General features: G+C 42.3%; 1 protein-coding gene across 4 annotated transcripts in view; it reads left to right on the top strand.

Annotated features, from left to right (window-relative positions):
• Positions 1 to 24002, top strand: part of UBR4 (ubiquitin protein ligase E3 component n-recognin 4) — a 78634-nt gene that overhangs the window by 15155 nt on the left and 39477 nt on the right. For all 4 annotated transcript variants that reach the window (XR_012045849.1, XM_072884270.1, XM_072884269.1 and 1 more), the window contains exons 21-58: positions 210 to 289; positions 911 to 1039; positions 1506 to 1688; positions 1913 to 2035; positions 2125 to 2354; positions 3009 to 3133; positions 3709 to 3806; positions 3936 to 4093; positions 4812 to 5021; positions 6034 to 6135; positions 7040 to 7140; positions 7336 to 7534; positions 7751 to 7939; positions 8292 to 8355; positions 8544 to 8735; positions 9365 to 9435; positions 9573 to 9720; positions 10254 to 10481; positions 10704 to 10874; positions 10976 to 11158; positions 11440 to 11598; positions 12228 to 12380; positions 12674 to 12901; positions 13758 to 13915; positions 14979 to 15150; positions 15312 to 15513; positions 15809 to 15972; positions 16196 to 16412; positions 16810 to 17026; positions 19586 to 19649; positions 20131 to 20265; positions 20928 to 21102; positions 21284 to 21421; positions 21873 to 21994; positions 22365 to 22476; positions 23003 to 23133; positions 23270 to 23447; positions 23640 to 23744. Coding sequence is in view for 3 of the 4 variants with exons in the window: in XM_072884270.1 (XP_072740371.1) it covers positions 210 to 289; positions 911 to 1039; positions 1506 to 1688; positions 1913 to 2035; positions 2125 to 2354; positions 3009 to 3133; positions 3709 to 3806; positions 3936 to 4093; positions 4812 to 5021; positions 6034 to 6135; positions 7040 to 7140; positions 7336 to 7534; positions 7751 to 7939; positions 8292 to 8355; positions 8544 to 8735; positions 9365 to 9435; positions 9573 to 9720; positions 10254 to 10481; positions 10704 to 10874; positions 10976 to 11158; positions 11440 to 11598; positions 12228 to 12380; positions 12674 to 12901; positions 13758 to 13915; positions 14979 to 15150; positions 15312 to 15513; positions 15809 to 15972; positions 16196 to 16412; positions 16810 to 17026; positions 19586 to 19649; positions 20131 to 20265; positions 20928 to 21102; positions 21284 to 21421; positions 21873 to 21994; positions 22365 to 22476; positions 23003 to 23133; positions 23270 to 23447; positions 23640 to 23744 (5814 nt within the window). In the remaining variant the exon portion in view is untranslated. The remainder of the gene's footprint in view (positions 1 to 209; positions 290 to 910; positions 1040 to 1505; positions 1689 to 1912; positions 2036 to 2124; positions 2355 to 3008; positions 3134 to 3708; positions 3807 to 3935; positions 4094 to 4811; positions 5022 to 6033; positions 6136 to 7039; positions 7141 to 7335; positions 7535 to 7750; positions 7940 to 8291; positions 8356 to 8543; positions 8736 to 9364; positions 9436 to 9572; positions 9721 to 10253; positions 10482 to 10703; positions 10875 to 10975; positions 11159 to 11439; positions 11599 to 12227; positions 12381 to 12673; positions 12902 to 13757; positions 13916 to 14978; positions 15151 to 15311; positions 15514 to 15808; positions 15973 to 16195; positions 16413 to 16809; positions 17027 to 19585; positions 19650 to 20130; positions 20266 to 20927; positions 21103 to 21283; positions 21422 to 21872; positions 21995 to 22364; positions 22477 to 23002; positions 23134 to 23269; positions 23448 to 23639; positions 23745 to 24002) is intronic.

Raw genomic sequence — 24002 nt, 5'->3', positions numbered from 1 at the left:
GTGTACTTATTATGCTAGGATTGTATGAGTAGGAAAACCTTGGCTGCATATACCGTAGGTTAAAAGCACGTATAATGTGTCATGGAGCTAGCTTAGTAGAATCTGATATTAGTCTTAAAATGTGAAAGGTTGTGGGGATGGAGGAGAGAGGATAACACGATACTGCCAAATTAAAACTTTGAACATTATTTTTTGTCCTCACATTCCAGATACAGTTCCACAGCCCAGATTCTACTGCATCCTATCTCTAGAAGCTTCTGAAGATGATCTGAACCGTCTAGATAGCACGGTATTGGGATTTCTGTTTTAAAGACCTTTCTGTAAGCCTTGAGGGCCATGTTGATTGGGCAAGTGCTGGGCAAAATAGTCAAGACTTGATGAAGCAGCTAGAGCAGAAATCTTTCATCAAGCAGAGATAAGCGTAGTGGCTGAATAAGATAGTATAGGATTCCTTTTTGTGCCCAATTACATGTCAAGGAGGTCAGCATGCAAAGTCTATGAAGACGTGTTGGACTACTTGTAGTAATGCTTGTGATTCAAATATGTATGCTATGACAGAGTGCCCTTTCATATCCACACTTACTTTTCAGTGCTGTTGAAACATCTGAGACAAAGGCACATGGCATTAGAGTTGCTTTCCTATCATTTTGCTCCGTGTTCTTCCTGGGTTTTGTTTCCTCGCTAAATTTGTTGTCACCAAGGGCTTCCTTCATGCATACTCCCTTATAGCCAGTTCATTGGTACTCCAGCTGGGGAGAGAAATACCCGACAGAACTAAGTTCCTGAAGTTTTATTTTGCATAGTTTTGGTCTGTGGGTATTCTGAATCCTTAAGAGAAGAGCTTGATTGTATATAAATGCAGAGCTGTGCAATTTGGAAAGCAACGATCCTGACTTGTCATCTCTTGCAGGTTTGTGAGGTCCTTTTCTCTAGGACTATGAAGTATGATGAGCTTTACACAGCCCTGACTTCCTTACTTGCAGCTGGGTCACAGTTTGATACACTCAGGAGGAAAGAGAACAAAAATGTCACTGCACTGGTAAGACTGTGTAGTTGTAATGTTGTCTGTGTTGAGGAATAACAAGTTTTCAAACTTAGTATTTTCAACCAAAGTAGTTAACCAAAGTATTTTGGACAGTGATTGGAGTAATGGGGAACTTAAAAATCCCATAGCTAATGGTAGTGTTTATGGTGACAGTACATCTTACAGGAGTTTTTAATTCATAACATGTTTTAGACTTGCTGTATGCCCCTGGTAGTTCTGGGAGGTCTGGCTAGAATATGATGAAATGGAGAAATTTTGTATAATCTTCCCTTCTTCTTTTCTCACTCCTCTTTGTTGTATAATTTGTTGTATAATATGACAGAAACTCAGTCCAGTATGTGCTCATCTGATTTGACACATCTACAGGAGTCTAGAGTGTCTGATGAGGTAATTTCAGTAGCTGTAATGATTGAAACTGCGATCTTTCTGTATTAATTTGTCCAACTGTACTTTTGTTTAGGAAGCCTGTGCACTTCAGTACTACTTCTTGATACTGTGGCGGATATTAGGGATTTTGCCTCCGTCCAAAAACTACATGAATCAATTGGCTACGAACACACCAGAGATGAGTGAATGTGATATTTTACACACATTGCGCTGGTCTTCCCGTCTGCGAATCGCATCTTATGTCACATGGATCAAGGTACAGCCTCATCATTATAGGGTTGTTTTGTAATGTTGTTGATAGTAAGAACGTTGGTCTCTTGTTGTTCCATGCTGACTGCATGTGGGATTTGTTATGTGGGCATGGTGGTGAGAAATGGGAACTTGTATCTGTGTTTTCTGAAGTGTTCTAGCCTGGTAATTGGCAGAGCGGTTAATTACAGAGCACCTTTGAAGTGACAGGTCTTTTTTTGGCATCTGTAGGATCACCTTACCAAGCAGGGCATGAAAGCTGACCATGCTGCTTCTCTCATTGAATTGGCCTCCAGCAAGTGCAGCTCAGTGAAGTATGATGTGGAAATAGCAGAGGAATACTTTGCTCGGCAGGTAAAGTGGTGTGAATGCAATTGTGCATGTGGAGCTTCTATTTTTGTGGAATGATTTGCACTTACCATTACATCCCTTTGCATTTTAAGATATCTTCTTTCTGTGGTGTTGATTGCACAACTATTCTCCAACTGCACGAAGTTCCCAGTTTACAGTCCATTTACACCCTTGATGCTGCAATTTCCAAGATCCAGGTTTCTCTAGATGAGCACTTCTCCAAGCTAGCTGCAGAAACTGATCCACACAAGTCTTCAGAGATAACCAAGAACCTCCTGCCTGCTACGCTACAGCTTATTGACACTTATGCTACGTTTACCAGGTACAGTCCTTAAGGTTGCTAGTAGGAGTACAGTTTTATTCTGTGCACAGGGCTTTCCTTGCATTTTGTTTGTTGTTTTCTTAGAGCTAGGTGCTTTTTTTTTTTTTTAAATAGTCCAGTATAATTACTCTAACTTATGTTCTCTAGAGTGTCGATTGGTTTAAAAGAAGAATGGAAAGTAGCTTCTCAAGCCATGTATGTGAAGTTGTTGTTTCTAGGTAGCCTCCTTGTCTGATCTCTCAAGACTTTCTTGCAAGCTTGCAAAACCAGCTTTTCCTCCAAAGATGAAACCTCCTCTTACCACTCTCTAGGGCAGTGCTATTAAGGTTACTTCACTGAGATAATATTGAGACTGTCAGACCATCAAGAAAGAGAGGGGGTTTAATTCTTACATTAAGAGCCTGAAGTCTTCTAAACTCTCGTTAGAACCTATGTAGAAGAAAGCAAAAGTAAATCAGCTTTTTCTTTTGAGTGGGTACTTTTCCTGGTAAGTAGCTTAGAGGTGATAAAAGCCCAGAACTCCCTTAGTGGTATAACACAAAGCATGGGGCAGAACTTCAGAAGTTTGCTTTCTTATCTGTCACTGTATTGACACACTTAGTTCTGAAATGCAGAGCTGTTTCCTGAAATAAATCCTTTCCATCCCGAATGCAGATCTTACTTGCTACGGAGCGTCTCTGAAGAGGGCTCCACTGAGAACAAACCCTCTGAAGAGAAGCTACGAGGTTATGCTGCTGTCCTGGCCATTGGATCCAGCCGTTGCAAGTCTAATACTCTAGGTGAGGGTACTGGATAGTTCAGGTTTCCTTCTGTCTTACATGAAGCTTTCTACAGTGCTGCCAACATTCAATTTCAAAGCTGTATGCTGGCTTACATGTTCTCGACGACTTTGTTCAAATGAGTGCATTATCCTGTCAGCAGCAGACTGGGAAATCTTTTCCTTTTAGTATCCTAACAACTGAAAAAGTTGGGCAAACCTTGAAAGAGTAACTATCTTGAGGGCTTATCTGGCTTATTGAAATGCTTTTATAACCGTGTTGGTGCTCCGGTGGCATGACATAGTAAGGGGAATTATGAAATGTTGATATGTTGAAGACTGCTGCGAAGTAGATTTTTGCCATGTTTCCTGTTTATTTAATAAAGTGAAAGAAGCTGGGAAGCTCTTGCAAACTTTAGGGATAATTTTGACTTGTAGAAAAGCATGAAACCAGCCCTCAGTAGAATTACAGCTCAAGTTAGCTACAGTTGTGTTTTAATCAAATTATCTAGTTTTAAACAGTGTTGTAGAAGCATTCTGGTTTTCAATAGGACCCATGAAATTACTCAATGACTTAAGATTCCATATTAATTCCAGGTCCAACACTTGTTCAGAACTTGCCATCAGCTGTGCAGACTTTATGTGAATCATGGAACAACATTCATACAAATGAGTTTCCAAACATTGGCTCATGGGTGAGTCCAGCCTCATGGATTGATCTGGTCTGATCGTAGCTCCATAAATTGCTAGGAATGGCAGGCAGTGTGTCGTTCTGTTAAAGAGAAACGGTTCTGATTTTTGTGCGTGTGTGTCTCAATCCTTAGCGCAACGCCTTTGCGAATGACACGATCCCTGCAGAAAGCTACATCAGTGCAGTTCAGGCTGCCCACCTCGGTACTCTCTGCAGCCAAAGTCTACCTCTTGCAGCTTCCCTAAAACACACCCTTCTCTCCCTGGTCAGACTCACTGGGGATCTCGTTGTGTAAGTGATGGGTTTTTATATTACATTCTTGTTGTATGGATCTGTCTGCTCTTCTGAATGTCTATCTTCATCAGACTGTTCAAGTGCAACGCTTAGTGAACCGGCGCTGTATTTTAAACTAAGCCTTTAACAGAGTGACTTTCGGTGTACAATTCTAAATTCTAAATGAAAGAAAAATAGCCTTTTTGTCTTGACCTGGTATCTCTAAAAGTCAGACTCCCTGAGAGAAATCCTGAGTCCTTTTGGTTAAATAGGAACTTGAAGAAACTGAGATATAAACTGAGGCGATATGGATCTAGTTAATTAATTTCTGTTTTGTTACCATTCACTTGTGTGATGCTTTCAAAGCATAAGGAAAAAGTGAAATGAAATAATTTTTTTTCCCAGGGACTTACTGTGAGATATTCTGAAACAAAAAAATAGTCGTTGACGCTGCAGACAAGTCCAAAAGCCGTACTATGCGATAGCGTGACTGTCTAGGAAAATGTTGTAGCTGTATATATGCAAAAGTAATGTGTAGAGTTTTCCAAATGAGAACAATTTTTCTGAGAGGAAAAATGGCTGGGTCATTGTATCTATCCTGGCTTTCTAAAAAGGGTTTTTATCACAGACTTCCATCCAGACTTGTGCCTTACTTGGGTGACTTCTTGATTTACCCAGTAAGGGTGTTCTCGGATACGTCATACAGAGCGTTAACTTGTTTTCTTTTCTTTTCAAGCTGGTCAGATGATTTGAACCCACCACAGGTGATTCATTCCCTACTGCCCCTCCTTTTGGAGACCAGCACAGAGAGTGTGGCAGAGATAAGCAGCAACTCCCTAGAAAGGATCTTGGGCCCTGCAGAATCAGATGAATTCCTGGCACGTGTGTATGAGAAATTGATCACAGGATGCTATAACATACTGGCCCATCACTCTGATCCAAACAGGTAACGGGCTGTGTGGCTTGTAGTTCTCTTCCAAGAAAGCTGTACATGACAAGTTACTACAGTATGTTTAAATATCAGTGTTGGTTCTTGAACAGCACAACAGAAAGGCGAAAAATCAGCTTATTTTTATCTGTTGAAGACTTCTATACTTGTAGACTAAAAATACAACGTATTTTATTCATGTTACCAGAATTTTCAGCACTGCCGTTCAGGCAGCGTGGATTTTAATCATCTCTTGTAACCCTGGACAGAGCATGCATATATTTGGATAGTTTTTTATTTAAGCAAATAGAAAATTATGTAAATGCCAGCACAAAATCAAAGCTGAAGATGCTGACCTAACTTGCTTTATATTCCTTTGTCTCTGTTCTTGCTGTTTATAAGGATGGCTAATCCCTGCTTTATCATAGCAAACTAGCGGGATTTCTACTTCCCGCCCTTACTCTCTGTGTGTATAGAGAGAATAAGCTTGATGCACAGATGGGTTGATTCTACACATCTGAAACATAAAACCATTAGGCATGATGATGTTGCATCTTTTTAACACTGATCCTCTCTGGATGGAAGGTATTCAGAGGGAGATCTACTGCACCTTCTGTTAGAGGATGTAAACATAATTGGATTTTACTTGCAGGGTGCGTTGTGGAGTGGGGATGAGCACAGGAGAGAATGGGGAGGGGTAACACTAAAAGAGACTTAAAAGTGTAAAAAGAGCAGCCATTTAGAGGAATTTGTAGTGTAAGGCATCTGAAAGGTCTAGATTATTCTAGGTTTCTGACTGTGTAACTTGCCTACAGCATCATGTGCCACTTTTTTTTCTGAACATTTGGTGGATTTGTTGGTGTTTATGTTTATTCATCAATTATTTTTCTCCTGTCTCTTGGAAGGAGAGCTGCTTTCAGGTAGGGGAAAGTTTATTAGAATTGTCTTAGCAAAATTGATCACTTCTTGGCTCTCAGAATTGGAGTCGCTCTTATATACTCTTACTTAATATGCATCTTTTGATCCTCAGTGGCCTGGATGAGTCCATCTTGGAGGAATGTTTGCAGCATCTGGAGAAACAGCTGGAGAGCAGCCAGGCCCGAAAAGCCATGGAGGAATTCTTTTCAGAAAGGTGAAGTCATCCTGAAAGTTGTAGCCCAAGAAATTTATTTCTCTTTCTTTTTCTCTTAGCTTGTCACTGTCAACACCTAAGTGATGTTAATGCCATTGTGCAGGAAAAGACAGAACACTGTAAGGATGGGATACTCTTCAAGCAGCGCAGTAGAGTGTGAAAAGATTTTCTCTGTGGGAGAGGACCTTGGTCTTCGTCACTCCAAATAAAATATTCAGCGAGTTCTCATAGTGATCATCAGTGGGGAATCTTGCAAGATGATTGTTTTGTCAAAGGCATTATAAGGAGGTTTTTGAGAGATGCCGGTCTATAAGGCAGTTGCAAAATCCCAAGTTCTCTCAGTGCTTCGTCAGGGCAATAGGTTGATAATTTTGAGGGTGGAGGCGGGATGTTGGCCTGGCTTAGAATTATGAAGACAAATTGTGATGGAAGCAGCATAGCACAACAACAGTGTTCTGAAGAGATGAGGGTGAACTGGAGAGGAAAGTTGTTCTCTACTGGAAAGCCAACCATTGTCTGGTTTTGCTCTCTACTTGTTCAGCAGTTCAAAATTGCAGCAGTCTCGTGGCTGGCTGCTGTACTTTGTTAACTTGAAAGGGAAAAATAGGCAAGAAAATCTTGAATTTTGGTTTGGAAACCAATACAGGCCCTTTTGTGACTTGATACGTGGAGGATACTGATATGCTACTCAGGAGCTGATGAGATTTACAGGATTTAGTCTGAGCTAAGAGTTTGCTTTTTGTCTGAAAGCAATTTCTGTGGCTTGGCTGCTGTGCTGAGCAATGTTGTACAAACTATTACCAATCTTAAATGTGCGGGCAGATATAACTAAGTGCAAATGAAGAAAAGGAATGGGTTGTTTTTTACAAAGCTGACTTAATTTCCCCCCCCTGCCCCCGTATAGTGGAGAACTGGTCCAGATCATGATGGCGACAGCCAATGAAAACCTCTCGGCGAAGTTCTGTAACAGGGTGCTGAAATTCTTCACCAAGCTCTTCCAGCTAAGTAAGTGATTGTTGAATCTCTTCTGTCCTGCCTTTGTCCACATAATACTGTTCTTGTATTAGACTGCGATATGACGATGCTTGAAAGAAAAGCTGTAAAAGGAAGTGGAGTGACAGCTTTAAGCTTTTAATGGACAGCCATCTTCAAACACGTTCATTGTAGCATCTGTCACTCACTAGTCATTTTCTCCACCAGCTGAGAAGAGTCCCAACCCCAGCCTGTTGCGACTTTGTGGCTCTTTGGCTCAGCTAGCTTGTGTGGAGCCTGTACGCCTCCAGGCCTGGTTAACCAGGATGACCATGTCCCCACCCAAAGATTCAGATCAACTGGATGTTGTTCAAGAGAACAGGCAACTGCTGCAACTTTTGACAACTTACATTGTTCGGGAAAACAGGTAAAGTACAGCCTTTGTCATTTCTTCTGTGTGCTGTTCATTTCTTTTGTGCTCTAGATTTGCAAATTACTTGTGAGTTGCTGATGGCTTCTTGTCAGCTTTCTGTTTGCCAGGCGTGGCTGTTTGCACTGCTGTGTCAGTGCTCTTGCAGTGTGGGACTTAGCTGTATTTCAGCGGGTGATGTACCGTGTCTGAAACTTTCTTCTTTTTGATTAGCCAAGTCGGAGAAGGCGTGTGCACTGTTCTGCTGAGTACTCTAATACCAATGGCAACAGAAATGTTGGCCAATGGTGATGGCACAGGCTTTCCCGAACTGATGGTTGTGATGGCAACTTTGGCTAGTGCCGGACAAGGTGCGGGACACCTCCAGCTTCATGGTGCTGCTGTTGATTGGCTAGGCAGATGGTAAGAGCGAACTGTGTACTGCCGTTTGTTCATTGGCATCACTTAGACTGATTCCTCCCCCCCCGGTAATTTGGGGACAGAAGTTCATGTTTACTGACACACGCTTATTTTTTAGTTTATTGTTTGTTGTTTGGAATATAAAGTGTCTGAGAGAGGCTGATCTGTGTCCCCCCGTTAAGAACAACCATGTGGTTTCTCTGTCTTTTCCACTCTTGATGGTTGAATTACTGCATTTATAAGTTTCCTGTTGCTAATCTAAAGCAAACTGAATGCTTGAAGCTGTCGGTGAGAACTGAGTTTATACTTCCCAAAGACTGCCAGTTGTGATGATCTTCACTGTTTTGCGTTACAGCAAGAAATACCTGTCTCAAAAGAATGTGGTAGAAAAAATGAATGCAAACGTCATGCAAGGGAAGGTAAGATGTCACTGTTGCTTAACTTGCAGGAATTAAATCTCAAGCGTGAGCTGTATCGACTATCTGTTTTGGTTGCATAGTGGGAGTCTTAAAGCAGTTTGGTCGGGGGACTGTTATATTTTCTTGCCTTATAGCAGCTATTACGGGATCTAAGTTGCCTCTCATTTTCATTCATCTCTACTTTATAGCATGTGACTATCCTGGAGTGCACATGCCATATTGTTTCTTACCTGGCCGATGTCACTAATGCACTGAGCCAGACCAGTGGCCAAGGACCAAGTCATCTTTCTGTTGATGGAGAGGAACGGGCAATTGAGGTGGATTCAGACTGGGTGGAAGAGTTAGCAGTGGAGGAGGAGGACTCTCAAGCTGAAGATTCGGTAGGCAATAGTCACAGTTAATGCTGCAAATGAGATGAAGATTTATTTTGCAGCTTCCAAATCAGAATTACTCAGGTTATAAATTTAGATGGTGGTGTTTATTCCTAATGTGAGACTGAGTGAAGAACCCTAGTTGTCAGATCTGGAAGAGAATATCTGTCATTCGTGCGTAGATCTGTTAACTTTGTGAAATCAACAGAAGTTAAAAGTTTTTTGGTTTTTTTTTTTGGAAAACAGGAAGAAATGCAGTAAGACGGGTTTGTTCCTACTGGTTTGTTTGTCAGTTACTAGCTTTTATATCAACAAGCAACTTAGATTAGGCTTTTAAATGCTGTTGAGTGGAGAAAAAAAAAAGCTGTTATTAATGCATTCTTTAAAATTTGTCATCCCAATATATTATTTTTCTTACTGTTTTCTTTTTTTTGATTCACTCTTTTGAGTTGCTATAAAATGTCGCCATCTTCTCTTTCCATGTGATTTGATACCAGCTGCCTTAGTTTAGCTAGGTGGTGCTAAAACTTGCTATTCTTAAAACGCGCACTTAGTGTCCGAGGAACGTCTTCTGTACCATGGACCTTTGCTGTAGCTGCAGTTACAACACCTTTCTAAAATAACTTTCTTCTTGACAGGATGAAGATTCTCTTTGTAATAAACTCTGTACCTTCACCATCACACAGAAGGAATTCATGAATCAACATTGGTAAGAATCTCAAACTTGTGTTCAGAAATTCAGACTGATATTTCTGGCCATTGAGAAGGAAACAGTCTGTGGACTGCAGTCTGCGGAGCCTTCCTGAGGCACTGTATTTTATAACTCATCTGGCTTATTTTGTGCAGGTATCACTGTCACACTTGCAAGATGGTTGATGGGGTTGGTGTTTGCACAGTTTGTGCTAAAGTTTGTCACAAGGATCATGAGATTTCTTATGCCAAATACGGATCGTTCTTCTGTGACTGTGGAGCCAAGGAAGATGGCAGTTGCCTGGTAAAGTGTCTTCATGTCAACATACCAGCTGTGATTTCTTGAGTTTTTAAAGTCTTTTGCAGAGGTTTCTGTTCTGCAGTACGTTATGTCATGACATGAGTGCATATGAGTTCTAAGACTTGAAGGCCTTGGCTTTATAATGATAATTTACAGCTTGTCTGGTGATTTATTTTTTTGCACCAAATAAGTACATTGGCAAATCTCTGTCCTAGTGACTACTGGGATTCCACCTACCTTTACAGAATTTACAAGTTGCTCAAGCTACGCAGCAGTCAGATAGCAGCTTTTCCCATGTTTTCCACTGGAAGCAAAGAAAGTAACTTGATCTTAAATATGAAAGTTTTTCTAATACTTGGGTAGAGAGTGGCATGCAGGATACTGTTGTGTTATTTCTTTAAAATTGTGGTCTAAGAGAATTGCACTCTATTTCTTTAAAATTGCGTTAATCTTGCTGCTATTACAATCTGTATTCATTTTGTCAGTGGTAAAATTGAGTTGGGTTTGGGCTTTCAGCATTGCTGTGTCATTCCCAGGCTTTGGTGAAGAGAACTCCCAGCAGTGGTATGAGCTCTACCATGAAAGAATCTGCCTTCCAGAGCGAGCCCAGAGTGCCCGAGAGCGTCATTCGACATGCAAGCACCTCTCCTGCAGAGAAAGCCAAGGTCACCATCAGTGAGGGGAAGGGCCCTGACGAAGAAAAACCCAAGAAGAGCAGCCTGTGCAGAAATGTTGAGGGCTGTCGAGAGGAATTGCAGTCCCAGGTATAATTATCAGCTAGCTTTTAAAAGAAGATGGTTTGTGATGAGGATCTTAGGCAGACTGTGCTGGTCATCAACCAAGTTGCTTGATTTTTATGCTCTTTGTTATGATAAGAGGGATCATAAAGGTTGTGTCAGTCTTTAAAAACCAGTTGACATGCAGCTCTTGTGAAGACTCCCAGCAGGAGCATCTTGTGCCTCACTTGCCTTACCTATTTCTTGTAGGCCAACTTCTCCTTTGCACCTTTGGTGCTGGAGATGCTGAATTTCCTGATGGATGCCATTCAGATAAACTTCCAGCAAGCTTCAGCCATGGGGAGCAGCAGTCGTGCACAGCAAGCTCTCAATGAGCTACATACTTTGGACAAGTCAGTAGAAATGACAGATCAGCTGATGGTATGATACTAAAGGAGTGATTAGATTACAGATAGGTGGGATCACTTTTAAACAGAAAAATTTCAGTGATGTGCTTTTGTATGCTTTTACTAATGACTCAGGTCCCAACTCTTGGCTCTCAAGAAGGTGCTTTTGAGAATGTCCGCATGAACTACAGTGGTGATCAGGGCCAGACAATTCGGCAGCTGATCAGCGCTCATGTGCTGAGGCGGGTGGCAATGTGCGTGCTGTCGTCCCCACATGGACGTCGGCAGCACCTGGCTGTGAGTCACGAAAAGGGCAAGGTGAGTTCTCTAACTCTGTAGAGAATGTTGGATTGTACACGACAATGAAACAGCCTTAGAGCACTGAACAACAGGCAGAATATGATTTGTTCTGCCTGTCCTGAGATCTAGATCTTCTGTAAAGGATTGCAATAGCTTAGAAAAACCTCTCATTCTTCAGAGAAAAGAGTTCTTGCAGCAGAAACAGTGAAAAGTGTGGGGACACAGTCATAGAGCTGAAATTGAAATGCCTTTTTCTGCTCAGTTGTAAAGTTGGGTAACTATGTTCATTTGTTCTGCAGATTACAGTCCTTCAGCTCTCAGCATTGCTCAAACAAGCAGACTCCAGCAAGAGAAAATTGACGCTTACTCGCCTTGCATCTGCACCCGTTCCGTTTACTGTACTGAGCCTAACTGGAAATCCCTGCAAGGAGGACTACCTAGCTGTGTGTGGACTGAAAGTAAGTGCCTGACAAACCCTTTTCTAGGCAGTTGGAAACATCATCTCAAAACCAGCTGTATTTCTTTCCTCTGAGGAGCTAGCGCGGAGCTAGCTCCAAAGGTCTGTCACTAATTTTAGCTCATGAATCACTTTCCTACTAGATATATGAAGTAAAAGAAGCAGTACGTATATGAATAATATAATAAATGAGACAGTGCCTCAAATAAAATAATACTTCTTATTGTATTTAGGCCAATTTTACTTTAAGACAGGAGTCAAGGTTTAGTCATGTGAAACTTAATGTGTTAGAACTAGGCTGTAACAACTAGTGTTTTGTAGCAAAGACACCTCTTTTTTGTATTCTCACAAATTTAGATTCAGCTTTCACAGTGCAGAATCCACAAATCTATTATTTAGCTAAGAAACAGGTGGACTCTGTGGTTTAGGTTTGGGTTTGATTTTTTTTTTTCCCCCCCTTTACAAACTTTCATGTCATTCATCTTAAATGTAGGAATTTTAGATTCTTACTCTACGAATCATTATTGGCACTAAGAGGAATGCTGGATTTTAACTCCATTCTTTGCTTGAAATGTTTTTATATATGAACATTTTGGTTTAATACTTGACCAATTTTTTTCATTACTCCAGGACTGCCACGTGTTAACATTCAGCAGCTCTGGATCAGTCTCTGACCATTTGGTACTTCATCCCCAACTAGCCACTGGAAATTTCATCATTAAAGCTGTGTGGCTGCCAGGATCTCAGACAGAGCTTGCTATTGTGACTGCAGACTTTGTGAAGGTATGTTTGATCATAAGCTATTGATACGTGGTCGTCTTCTTTCAGGCATTGGAGTCTGGATCTTTGTGGAGGTGCATGTGGAAGAATGTGATAATATTCTTAATTAGAAATAAATGGGAACTATAAATTTGTGTTGTTTGGCTACTGTTGCTGTAAGAAAAAGCAAAACTGGAGAACCCAAAGAGCAAAAAAATTAACTATAACATCTAATAGGCATTCCCTTGTCTCAACTTTTGTCCATTTGCACTGTTTTGTATCGTAGTAGTTAATTATTGTCTTGATTCTTCCCACAGATTTACGATCTCTCTGTAGATGCCTTGAGTCCAACTTTCTATTTCCTTCTACCGAGTTCCAAAATCAGGGATGTCACTTTCCTTTTCAACGAGGAGGGGAAGAACATAATAGTAATCATGTCCTCCGCTGGGTACATCTATACGCAGCTCATGGAAGAGGCGAGCAGTGCCCAGCATGGACCATTCTATGTCACCAATGTGCTTGAAGTCAATCATGAGGACCTAAAGGTACCACTAACTTCCCTTTCTTGCAGTGGCTTTCTCTCTTTTGTTTGTGTCTTACATTTGAAGGCAGAAGTTTCCTTTTTTTCCTTTTTTTTCTTTTTCTTTTCCTTTTAAGCCCCTGATCTAGATCAGTGAGCTTGCCATTCCTCTAAAGAGAGAAATATCCTTGCAGTGAAAGGGGGTGGGGTGAAAATTAAACCCCTTGATCCTTTCATCTAGAAAATGGAGCATGTTTTCCATGGCTGGCTCTGAAGTCATGCCCAGCAGGATTTCTCAGCAGGGAGATGGCTTCAGAGCAGTGCTGTTCTCAGAGCGAGGCACTCCAAAGGTGCAGTAACCAGAATGGATAAAGTTACTGACCATTGCTGGGGCTGCAGAGGTGGAGTGAGCCTTTGTTTCTGGTCAGTAGCAGCTTTGTAGTCTTGGGGGTGACTTTTAAAATCTGTCCGCGTTTCACTCAGTGTTTTTACCCCAGCCTGCTCCAAAACAGGGGAATAGATGAGAAGGCGGCCCTCAGGAGAAAGCTCTTTTATGAGCTGGGAACATGGGGAGTGCTCCGTGTGAGATTGTCATACAACATTCAGGCACACAGATGCGGTAGCTGAGGGCACTACCTACAGCCTACGGGTATGCAATCTCAGTATCTCCTTCAAAAGGCTTTGAAGTATCTAATGGATGAGTTCACCAAGGAGTTGAGCTTAGAATATTGTCATTTAGGGCTGTGTTCTCTCACTGGTGGGGAGGGGGCAGGGGAGAGGCTTTTAAAATAATTCCATCATGAGAAATTTAAAAACCTGACAGAGTGTTTTGGAGGATGTGTGTTTATCTTAAATGTTGTCATTTCTCTCTGATCCTGCAGGACAGTAACGGCCAGGTAGCGGGAGGTGGTGTGTCAGTGTATTACTCCCACGTGCTACAGATGTTGTTCTTCAGTTACTGTCAAGGCAAATCCTTTGCAGCCACCATCAGCCGGGCCAATCTGGAAGTGCAGAGGCTGTTCCCAATTAACATAAAGAGGTGAGGCTTGTGTGGAAGGCTCCCCTGAAGTTTTAATTTCTGTATATTATTAATAATTATTACTAATTATTCTTAACCTCCCAGCTCTGAATGGCCAAAGCTTGTGGTGAAGATCCCCTTTTTGACTGATGATTTATTGCTACTTTTCATGTTGCTTCTGCCCTAATTGCAGAACGATTTGAAACCAAAGCTGGCTGTTTCGGCAGTGGGGTGCATATGCATTTTTTCTTCCCGCTAGGATTTCACAGCAGAAAGGTGGCTTCAGAGCAGCCTTGCTGCACAGTGCAGAGCTGCTACTGGTGCAGCAGCTGGAACCGATGGGATTACCCACCCTCGCGGAAGCTGCAGAGCAAGAAGCCTTTGTTTCCTTTCGGCCCCAGTACTGCAGTGGACCTTGTGTATTGTGCATATTAAGGCTTAATTTCAGGCTCCCTTGAGGGAAACCAATCTCTTATGCTATGAATGTGGCAAGAAAAAAGCTGTTCTGTCATCTGTTCTGACAACCAGAGCTGGGCATTTAGGCCACAGACTCTTCACTAGCCTGACACAAAGCCACTGTCGCGAGTAGGCTCTGTAGAAGGGTCAGGTTCCAACAGTTCCCTAACTTCGGTCGAGTTTGGCTTAGTCTTTTTGCAGCTTTATTTTTTTCCAGTGAGCAGAGTCACACAGATTCTCCTGCATTGGCCTTTGCTTAGTGCCACTGGGTGTGCTGAAACATGGAACTGTGCATCTGTTCAGATAAAAAGAAAGCTGAAAGCCATTTTAAAATTACTTCCTTATTTTTGGGCATAATATGTTACTAAGTAAGTGTCTTTCCTCGAGTTTTCAGGGTAGAGATCAGGGCTGTGAATTGGGGTGCTCGTGCCTTCTGCCCACTCAAGTGACTGTCTCGGGTTTCTCACCTATAAACTGGGCACTGATGTTCCTGGCTGTTCATTAATGCAGTGCTTTGAATTCCTGCTGAGGACGAAGCTTTAACTGATTTGAATGGCGATGGATTTTGTGTGTTTTCACCTGTTGTTGCTTCTTAAATTAATGTCTTTCTGTCCTTCATTTCTTGCAGTTCAAATGGTGGGAGTAAGACCTCACCGGCACTGTGTCAGTGGTCTGAGGTGATGAACCATCCTGGCTTGGTGTGTTGTGTTCAACAAACCACAGGTGTCCCACTGGTGGTGATGGTGAAGCCGGACACCTTTCTCATCCAGGAGATTAAAACCTTGCCAGCCAAAGCAAAGGTTAGTCATAGTTCCCTGTATTTTTGGCCCTTTGAATGTGGTTTCTTGTTGTTCCATCAACAAGATCTGTAGTCTTTGCAGCTTTTCTGATGCAAAGAGTTTGTTTCTTCAAGCAGCAGTTGCCAGGTCCTTTTCTTGACCTGCATTGCTTGCCTTTGCAGATTCAGGACATGGTGGCCATCCGTCATACAGCCTGCAATGAGCAGCAGAGGACCACTATGATCCTCCTGTGTGAAGATGGCAGCCTGAGGATCTACATGGCCAATGTAGAGAATACCTCCTACTGGCTCCAGCCCTCTCTCCAGCCTAGCAGCGTCATCAGCATCATGAAGCCAGTTCGCAAGCGCAAGGCAGCTGCTATTAGTAAGGGACTTCTCATACGTATCTTGTGCAAGGTAGCGGTGGCAAATGTACACGCAAAGATTGATCGGCATCATATAGATACTTCAGACGTTCACTTCTGACAGTTACCGGTTAACCTCAGGGCTAAGTACTGGCCAAGTCTGGTTAAAATGTTTCCACAGATGTGTATAAAAATACATAGCTGTCTGGCTCGCATGGGCATTTCCAAAGGAGGCAAGCTCATTCTGCAGCTTTTTTAGCACAGCTTTGCCTGTTTAGAATGCATTTTGTCAAAAACGTCTCTCTTGCCTTTTAGCAACTCGCACATCCAGCCAAGTGAACTTCCCTATTGACTTCTTTGAACACAACCAGCAACTCACAGATGTAGAGTTTGGAGGCAATGACCTGCTGCAAGTTTACAATGCTCAGCAGATAAAGCACCGGCTCAATTCCACTGGCATGTATGTGGCCAACACAAAGGTAAACAGGGCAGTTTGGGGATTCTGTTGGGCTTCTAGGTGATGTTATTGTCCGAATTGATATCATGCCTTTTCTTAGAAGTCTGCATTGTTCAAATGACCCTGTACAAATCCCATGATACTGTTAGGTAAACAGTGGAGGTGCCTGTGTACAGACTTCAGATTCTTAGTTTAGGAGTGAATTTTTGACTTGATCTTTCTGAGCTGTGATTTGTCTTCTGCAGCCTGGGGGTTTCACCATTGAAGTGACGAACAATAACAGCACGATGGTGATGACAGGCATGCGAATCCAGATTGGCACACAAGCGATAGAGAGAGCGCCCTCGTACTTGGAGATCTTTGGCCGCACCATGCAGCTGAACATGACCAGGGCTCGTTGGTTTGACTTCCCTTTCACTCGCGAGGAAGCCTTGCAGGCTGACAAAAAACTAACCATCTTCAGTAAGTCTTTGTTAATTGTTTGCTTTGACTACCTGTTGGTTTTGCTTGAGTGGGCTGAAGCTACTGTGCTTTACCTTGTAGTAGGGAGGGTTTCCACAACCTGTTCATTTGACCTGACTACAGAAACAGTTCGAGGGACGGATCCTGAACATTTAATAACTTTATTTATGGCCCGGTTTCTTGCTGCAGTGGATGAATGTGCAATAGCTCAGTTCAGCTCAATAATTTTCTGTTGAGGTAATAGAGGAGGAAAGTGGCCTTGAAAAGGAGATGAAACTGTTGGAGTGACTGTATATTAATGACGCAGTGTATTGACGCAGTGTAATGAGGCTATGCTTGTTTGTATTCAAAAGAAACTATTTTGTTAGTTTTTAAGAAATGTCTCTCATCGCTGCAGTTGGGGCTTCTGTGGATCCTGCTGGAGTCACAATGATGGATTCCATAAAAATTTATGGCAAAACTAAAGAGCAGTTTGGATGGCCTGATGAGCCCCCCGAGGATTTCCCATCTGCTTCAGTGAGCAACGTTTGTCCCCCAAACTTGAATCAAGGGAACGGCACTGGAGACACGGAGTCGGCTACCCCTGCTGCTGCCAGTGGGACTGTCCTGGAGAGGTATTCCTACAGTCTTTCTTTTATTTCTCATTGAAAATGGGTAGTTGCTGTAGAGGGGACCTAGGTACACTTGCGTGCCTTTCTTAACTGGGAGAACTTAAGGGAGTTAGGGAGTTGTTCTCACAGCCATACAAAACAACAACTGAAAAGCCAATGATTATCTTCTAAGGAGGGCTTTGTGCTTACTCTTGATTTATCTGGTGGAGTAGATGGATAGATCTGTGTGCATGCTTCATGTTGCTAAGTTCATTTGTTACAGCAGTCTTGAAGAGCTAGAAGAGATTTCTGCCTTGGTACACTTTCTCATTTCAAGCTGGCCCTTTTTCATTCTCTACAGCTTACAAAGTTTAGGCCTCTCTGAAGTTAAGTTCAGTTTTGAGGAGGACTTTGTGTGTGACCTTGCTTTAGGCGAGTGGTTCCCACCAATGTACCTTGTAGCCCATAGGTCTCAGGTTTAACTACTGTGGTGGAGAAGGTGTTAGGTCTCTGCCCCCCCTGTATCCCTATTGAGAGTCAAACCACAAGGGTTAGCTGGACACGTACTTAGCAGAAGAAAGAGAACTTTTTTTTTTATATCCACCCCATGTCCTTTCCCTGACCTCATACTGTCTGTGCCATATGGGTTGTAGAAAGCCTGGCAAGCTAGCGAGGGTAGGAGGGAAACAGATCGGGGAGAAACTAGCACTGCTGAAAAATGAGCATCTTAAGGGATACACTGCTTGACTCTGAGTAAATGGTGGTTAATTTTGTCTTACTGAAATTCTCAGGTAAAGGTTCAGGACTTGAAGTGGTAGTTGTAGACATAACTACCACTGAAGGACCTGTTTGGCCATCCTTTAATATTTTGTCTAATAGTTCATGGGATTTTTTTCCTGTGCTTAATTTCTCTTCCCTCCTCTGCTGTGACATCTCCACAAGATGTCCCTCTCTGCACAGACATGCTTTCTGGTTTTCCAAAGCAGTGAGATTATATTCTAAAAACTCAGAATCAAAAAAATTATTCTTTTTATTTTCACTTACGTGTTACCGAATGCAGCATGGTTACCTTATAAAGAGCCTCTTGAGTAGGAACAACTAATGGCAGGCAAGAGGCAGCTTTCCTATCAGAAGTTTGGTGTCTGTACTTCAAATTTAACCTTCAGTGGTGCTTTAAGCAATGTGCTTGGCTTCTCTGTGCTAGGTGGCCTGGATCTCCTTTATTTGTTTTGCTATTAGGCAAGTGTCTGCTGCCCAGATAGAAAGAACCGTGCTTAGATTTACTGTATATAGCGCTCTCCCGGCTTCCTGATTTCCCCATTTAATTTGCCTTTTGCTTAGAATGTGTTCTAGGGAGTTTTTCTGTGAGCTTTACACATTTTTATTTTTTTTTCCTTTTTCTTTGCTCCCCCAAAGTTCTGAAACTGAGTCCCTAACCACCCTGGACCGGTTAGTATGCCATCCTTTTCTCTGCACGAATGAGTGTGTGTCAGAGAGACAGAACACATGATGTGGCTTTTGTTGACTGTTTTTTTGTTTTCCAAGTGACATTTGCTTCTTTACATTCTGGTCATTGCATGGCAGATGGTTTAGCAAAGTGTAAAGATGAGGCAGTTTGCAGATTTTTGCTGTATACAGCATAACTGTTGCTTGTTCGGCAGACTCCTCTTTTCGCTTTGTTCCCGCCTTGCGTCTTTTTATCCCACGTATATTCCCCTACTAGCTTTGTGGAGGGTGGCTGCGGGCAGGGGAAGGTAATGTTATTTATCACCACCAGACCAGACAATTGTTGTTTCTTCTACCTCGTATCCAATCCTACACTGTTATTTCTCCCCTTAATGCTATCTCTTCCCTCCTTTTTCCTGTATTCCTGCACTGCTCCTTCTGGTGTGTCAGATGGCATTTCAGGTAGTTCTACCGCGAGGCATGAAGTGGTGCTGTAAGGGAGATTCAGCACTTTGCCGCGAGTTGTAAATAAGGTTTTCCCTTGGGGCAAGTATTTTACTAGCCTGCCTTACTGCTGTCAAAAGTTTGGACTTCAGCATCTCTCACTTGGGTCATACCCAGTGCTCCAAGTTAATTTTCCTCGGGAATATTTTGCGCTGAAACTCCAAATTGGAAAGAGCAACCTGTGTGAAAATAGCAAGCGAGTAGAATCTTGCTCCCTTAGAAAAGTCGGTTACGCTTTTTCCCATGTGTCATACCAACCCTTGATCTGCAGTCATATGTACGTCTGTGGGCCATGGTGAATTGGTACTGTCAAGACAATCCAAGTTATCCCTGCTGCAGGCTGTGTAAGGAAATGTTTTATCCTCTTTGGTAGAGAAAAGCCCCTGTCTTTCAGCTGTGGATTATTAAAGCAGTCCTAAGTTTGTCTGTGAGCGTGAGCCAGGTTTAACTCTGGTCTGTAACACAATGAAATGATATGCATGGTGCCTGTGGCAGGTTTTATCATGCTTTGATTTTGTACTTGGCATTCGTTAGCTGTCTCTGAGCTACTCATGACTGTAGCCCGCATAAAGCAAAGTGCTAAGGAGAGAGAAGGGTTGCTGTACTCAAGCCTGCTTTCCTTTCTCCCTTCAGGCTAGTAGTGAGTTCTTTAGAAGCGCTGGAAAGCTGCTTTGCTGTAGGACCAGTCAACGAGAAGGCAAGTAACTTTCTGAATACATTCTTGAGCTTTCAGTGATGGGGGAGGACGGGTAAGATCAGCAGCACCTCCTGCAGCCCTGGGGGCCTGATACAGAAGAGAGCCGCATCCGTTTTGCTCAGAGCACTGATCTGAAAGTTGACTTAGCGAAAAGCATTTGAAACTAGTTTAGAATTACAATTGGCATTTGCATTTATCGCTGGTGGGATTTTTGTGCTGTAGAGTGACCTCGTTTTCAAAAACAGCAGAGTAGAAGCCCATAAATCTCAAAAGGACTTTTCTTGTGTAGACATGTGAAATGTTCCTTAAATGTCAAATAATAAATTGAGGAGGCTATCGAAACTGTATTGAAGGAAGGCAGAAACTTGTATGCACAGGGCAAGGAGGGGAGGGAGCTGCAGGCATGCTGAGAAATGAGACTCATGCATCACCTTAATGGTAAATGTACTGAAGAATGTTTTTTGTCTGTTCTTGGGAGCAGGAGAAGAATAAGGTGGCAGCTCAGGAACTGGCTACTATGCTGCTGTCCATGCCAGCTCCTTCCAGCGTCCAGCAGCAAACCAAGAGCCTCTTGGCTAGCTTGCACACCAGCCGCTCAGCATACCATAACCACAAGGTAACGTGGTGCAAGGATTTCAATGTCTCCAGTAACTTGCCAGTTTATGGTTGAGGTGCAGCACGCCCCTAGAAAGCCCTTCCTCATGCAGCGTAAACCTGCTGGCTAGTTTTCCTTTAGCTGCTGCTGCCTGCAATGCCGGCTTTTGTGTTTCACCGGAACTTTGCTACTTAAATTTTTTTTGAAGATTTTGATGGGAAATAATGTCAGTTGATCTTGAGAAATCAGGATCTCTAAACACATGAAGTTTGTTTGCAAACTGCGTAGCTCTGGTTTCTGGTTCCACAGGCATCTGGCTTAGGGTGATAGGAAAATACTAGGGTAAGTAGTGGTTAGACTATGTGCTAGCATCATTGCAGTAAATGCACAGGTGCCTGCAGATAGCCTTTGCTAACCACTTGAATGGTTATGTTTATACACTGGTGTTTCCATCCGCATTTCAGCCTGAGGGGAAGAAAATGTGAAAATCCATTCTCAAGCCAGATTTCTTCTGTTACACGATGACTTCTTAATATTAGTTGTCCTTCTTAGATGACATTGGCCAAGAGTTAAAGCAGCAAGTGCCAGATTTCCCCAGGGTCTATCCTGCAGTTGTATTTCAGTTGCCTTGTTGTGCTGCTGTCTGTTGTTTTTCTTTGCCTATGTTATCTTTCACTTTACAGGATCAAGCATTGTTAAGTAAAGCCATTCAGTATTTGAGTTCCTCAACCAAAGAAGGAAAGGACCTTGATCCTGAAGTGTTTCAGCGGCTGGTCATCACTGCTCGATCCATTGCTATTATGAGACCCAACAATCTGGTCCACTATACAGAATCAAAGCTGCCACAGTTGGAAACAGGTAGAGAAGTCTGGATTTTTCTTAAACTTTCTTTTGTGACACATTTGTTAAGCATGCGATAGTCCTTGTAATGAGGACATCAGAGCCTCTAAGAAAAGCCATTTCAAGTAAACTTGGTGTTACCCTGCTTGTTAATGTTTTCCCCTGCACGTATCTGACAACTGTTTTTCAATCTGTACAGAGAATGAAGAAGGGCAAGAGGCCCAGAAACACGCTGAAGGAGATGGCTGCACATTTATTACCCAGCTGGTCAACCACTTCTGGAAGCTACATGCATCAAAACCCAAAAACGCCTTCCTTGCCCCTGCCTGCTTGCCAGGTGTGCTAGCTCTTCTTTTGCTATTGTAAAGCTTGTGTATTCTGAAGGAACCTCTTTTAAGCTTGTAAACAGAGAAAATGACTTGTTCCAAACTAGGCTTAAGGTGTTAATGATGCAATGAATGCTTTCTAAGGTATATCTGCTCTAATGCTTGTGTTCAAAAGTATGCGTATTGTGCTAGTAAAAAGGAACTGATGGTTGGTTTATTCGCATTTGACTTCATGGGTGGTGTTAGAGGATGTTCAGTGGTGCTGGTATATGGTGTGCACAGTATTCCATTAGGAAGACAAGACTGGTGTGTAAGCTCATTTTGGATTGAAACTTCAGTATATTTGTGGTGCTAACATTGTGCCTTGAAGTCCACAAAAAAAAGGTGCTTCCTGCAGTGTCTCACTCTATGTGCTGAAATGGAAAGATAGTTGATTACAGCCCTACTTCTGTTCCTCCTCAGGTCTCACTCATGTTGAAGCCACAGTCAATGCTTTGGTGGATATTATCCATGGATACTGCACATGTGAACTGGATTGTATCCATACAGCATCCAAGATCTACATGCAGATGTTACTTTGCCCAGTATGTAGTCTTGCTCTGCTCTGCATCAGCCTATAACACTGGTAATATGAAGAGAATTAAAGACAGGTAGAATGGTAATACATGGTATGGATACAAAGTAGAGGCATGCAGCCAAAAACACGGAGCCAGAAGTGAACAAAGGAGAAATTTCTCTCCTTGTGTTTTAGTAATGTTTGTGATGTGCTGCACATGAAATGATAAGTATTGCTTTATTGCTGGGGGAAATGTGGAGTTTAGAAGTTGGGCAGTGGCATATGTCTTACATGAATCATGACCAACAGAGAGTCATAAGTGTATTTTTAGCTATCTAAGTACTGTGAATAAGCACTTAAAGCTTAAGAAGTTTAATGATTAACTATTAACCCTCTAGGATCCTGCAGTGAGCTTTTCTTGCAAACAAGCTTTGATCAGAGTGCTGAGACCAAGGAACAAGCGGAGACACGTCACCTTGCCATCCTCCCCTCGGAGCAATACTCCTATGGGTATGCGAGATCCATTCATCTTTGCCTTTAAATGAGCGTGACCTACTTTATTTTCTTGACTTTTCTGACAAATAAAGTAGTCTTTTAAATGGGACAAAACCCAGTCTTTTTCATTTCTTTCTCTCTCTTGCCCCCTAAAACTTTTTTTTTTTTTTTAAATATTCACCTCTTCTTTGATGTTCTTGGATTCAAAGAGGAGATCTCTCCTCTGATACTCCCATTTCACTGTTAGGGAAATCTGACTATTTTATCTAGAGGGTAGTAATCCAGACTGTCCTAGTATTTCTGTGCATATTTTCAAGTTCTTATAAATCAGTCATAAAGAGGTGTGCAGACCAAAACTAGGGTATTGGGTCTCCATCCAAGAGATACTTTTTTGGCATTGACATGAATTGTAGTTGTCATGGAATCTATTAGTGACTGGGGGTAAACTGAGGACAGCTTAGGTTTTTCTCCCGCATTAATAACCTTGTTCGTGATGATGTGAGGAAAGAGCACGTTTGTGAATTAATCCTTTGTAACTCAGGAGATAAGGATGATGATGATGATGACGATGCAGAAGACAAGCTGCAGAGTTCTGGGATAGCAAATGGCGAGCATATCCGACAAGAAAGCCAGGAGCAAAATGAAGTTGATCACGGGGACTTCGAGATGGTGGTAGGTCCAGAGTGCTTCTCTTTGGAGTCTTTTAAGTATGTTAGGTACTTGAGTTTAGTTATGATGAACCAGTTTGTAGTGCTCCATTAGCTGGTGGTGGTTTCGTGAAAGCTCTCACTGTGTTTCCTCTCCGTAGTCTGAATCTATGGTTCTGGAGACTTCTGAAAATGTGAATAATGGGAACCCTTCTCCCCTGGAGGCTCTTCTGGCTGGAGCAGAGGGATTCCCTCCTATGCTGGATATTCCTCCAGATGCAGATGATGAAACAATGGTGGAACTTGCTATTGCCCTGAGCCTGCAACAAGATCAGCAAGGTAAGATGTAGGCATTATTGGCAGTCAAAAAGGTAAATACAATATGAGGAAACTGGGAAGGAAACAGAGCAGAAGCAGTTGATGTCACCACCAGCAAAGCAAAGATAGTAGAACTGTGAAATGTATAGCGAAGGCCAGAGTTAACTAAATTCTCTCATAGAAAGATACTCATAATTCGTTTTCTTCTTGCAGGGAGCAGCAGTAGCGCACTTGGACTTCAGAGTTTAGGACTGTCTGGCCAAGCACCCAGCTCTTCTTCTCTTGATGCCGGAACGCTCTCAGATACAACAGCATCAGGTAACTGTTCACTGCAAGGAATCAAGCTTTTGTGATTTTGACCTAAATAATGACTTAAAATTGGTTTGTAAATACAGGTTTGAAGAGCCAGTTATTACTATTGGCTTCATGTGGTTTTGATAGCGTATTTATGACCTTTTCCTGCTTTGATGGACTTTTGTTATAGGCTTCTGAGGAAGTTATTTCCTCTTCTTAAAATAAAGCAGACAAAGTAAACCATATACTGTATTTCCTTTGCATTTATAAACAACCAGACAC

The sequence above is a fragment of the Ciconia boyciana genome, chromosome 19, assembly GCF_034638445.1.
Source record: "Ciconia boyciana chromosome 19, ASM3463844v1, whole genome shotgun sequence".
In the NCBI taxonomy this organism is placed as follows: domain Eukaryota; kingdom Metazoa; phylum Chordata; class Aves; order Ciconiiformes; family Ciconiidae; genus Ciconia; species Ciconia boyciana.
The sequence above is the reverse complement of the archived record's forward strand: the minus strand, read 5'-3'. Positions and strand labels throughout refer to the sequence as shown.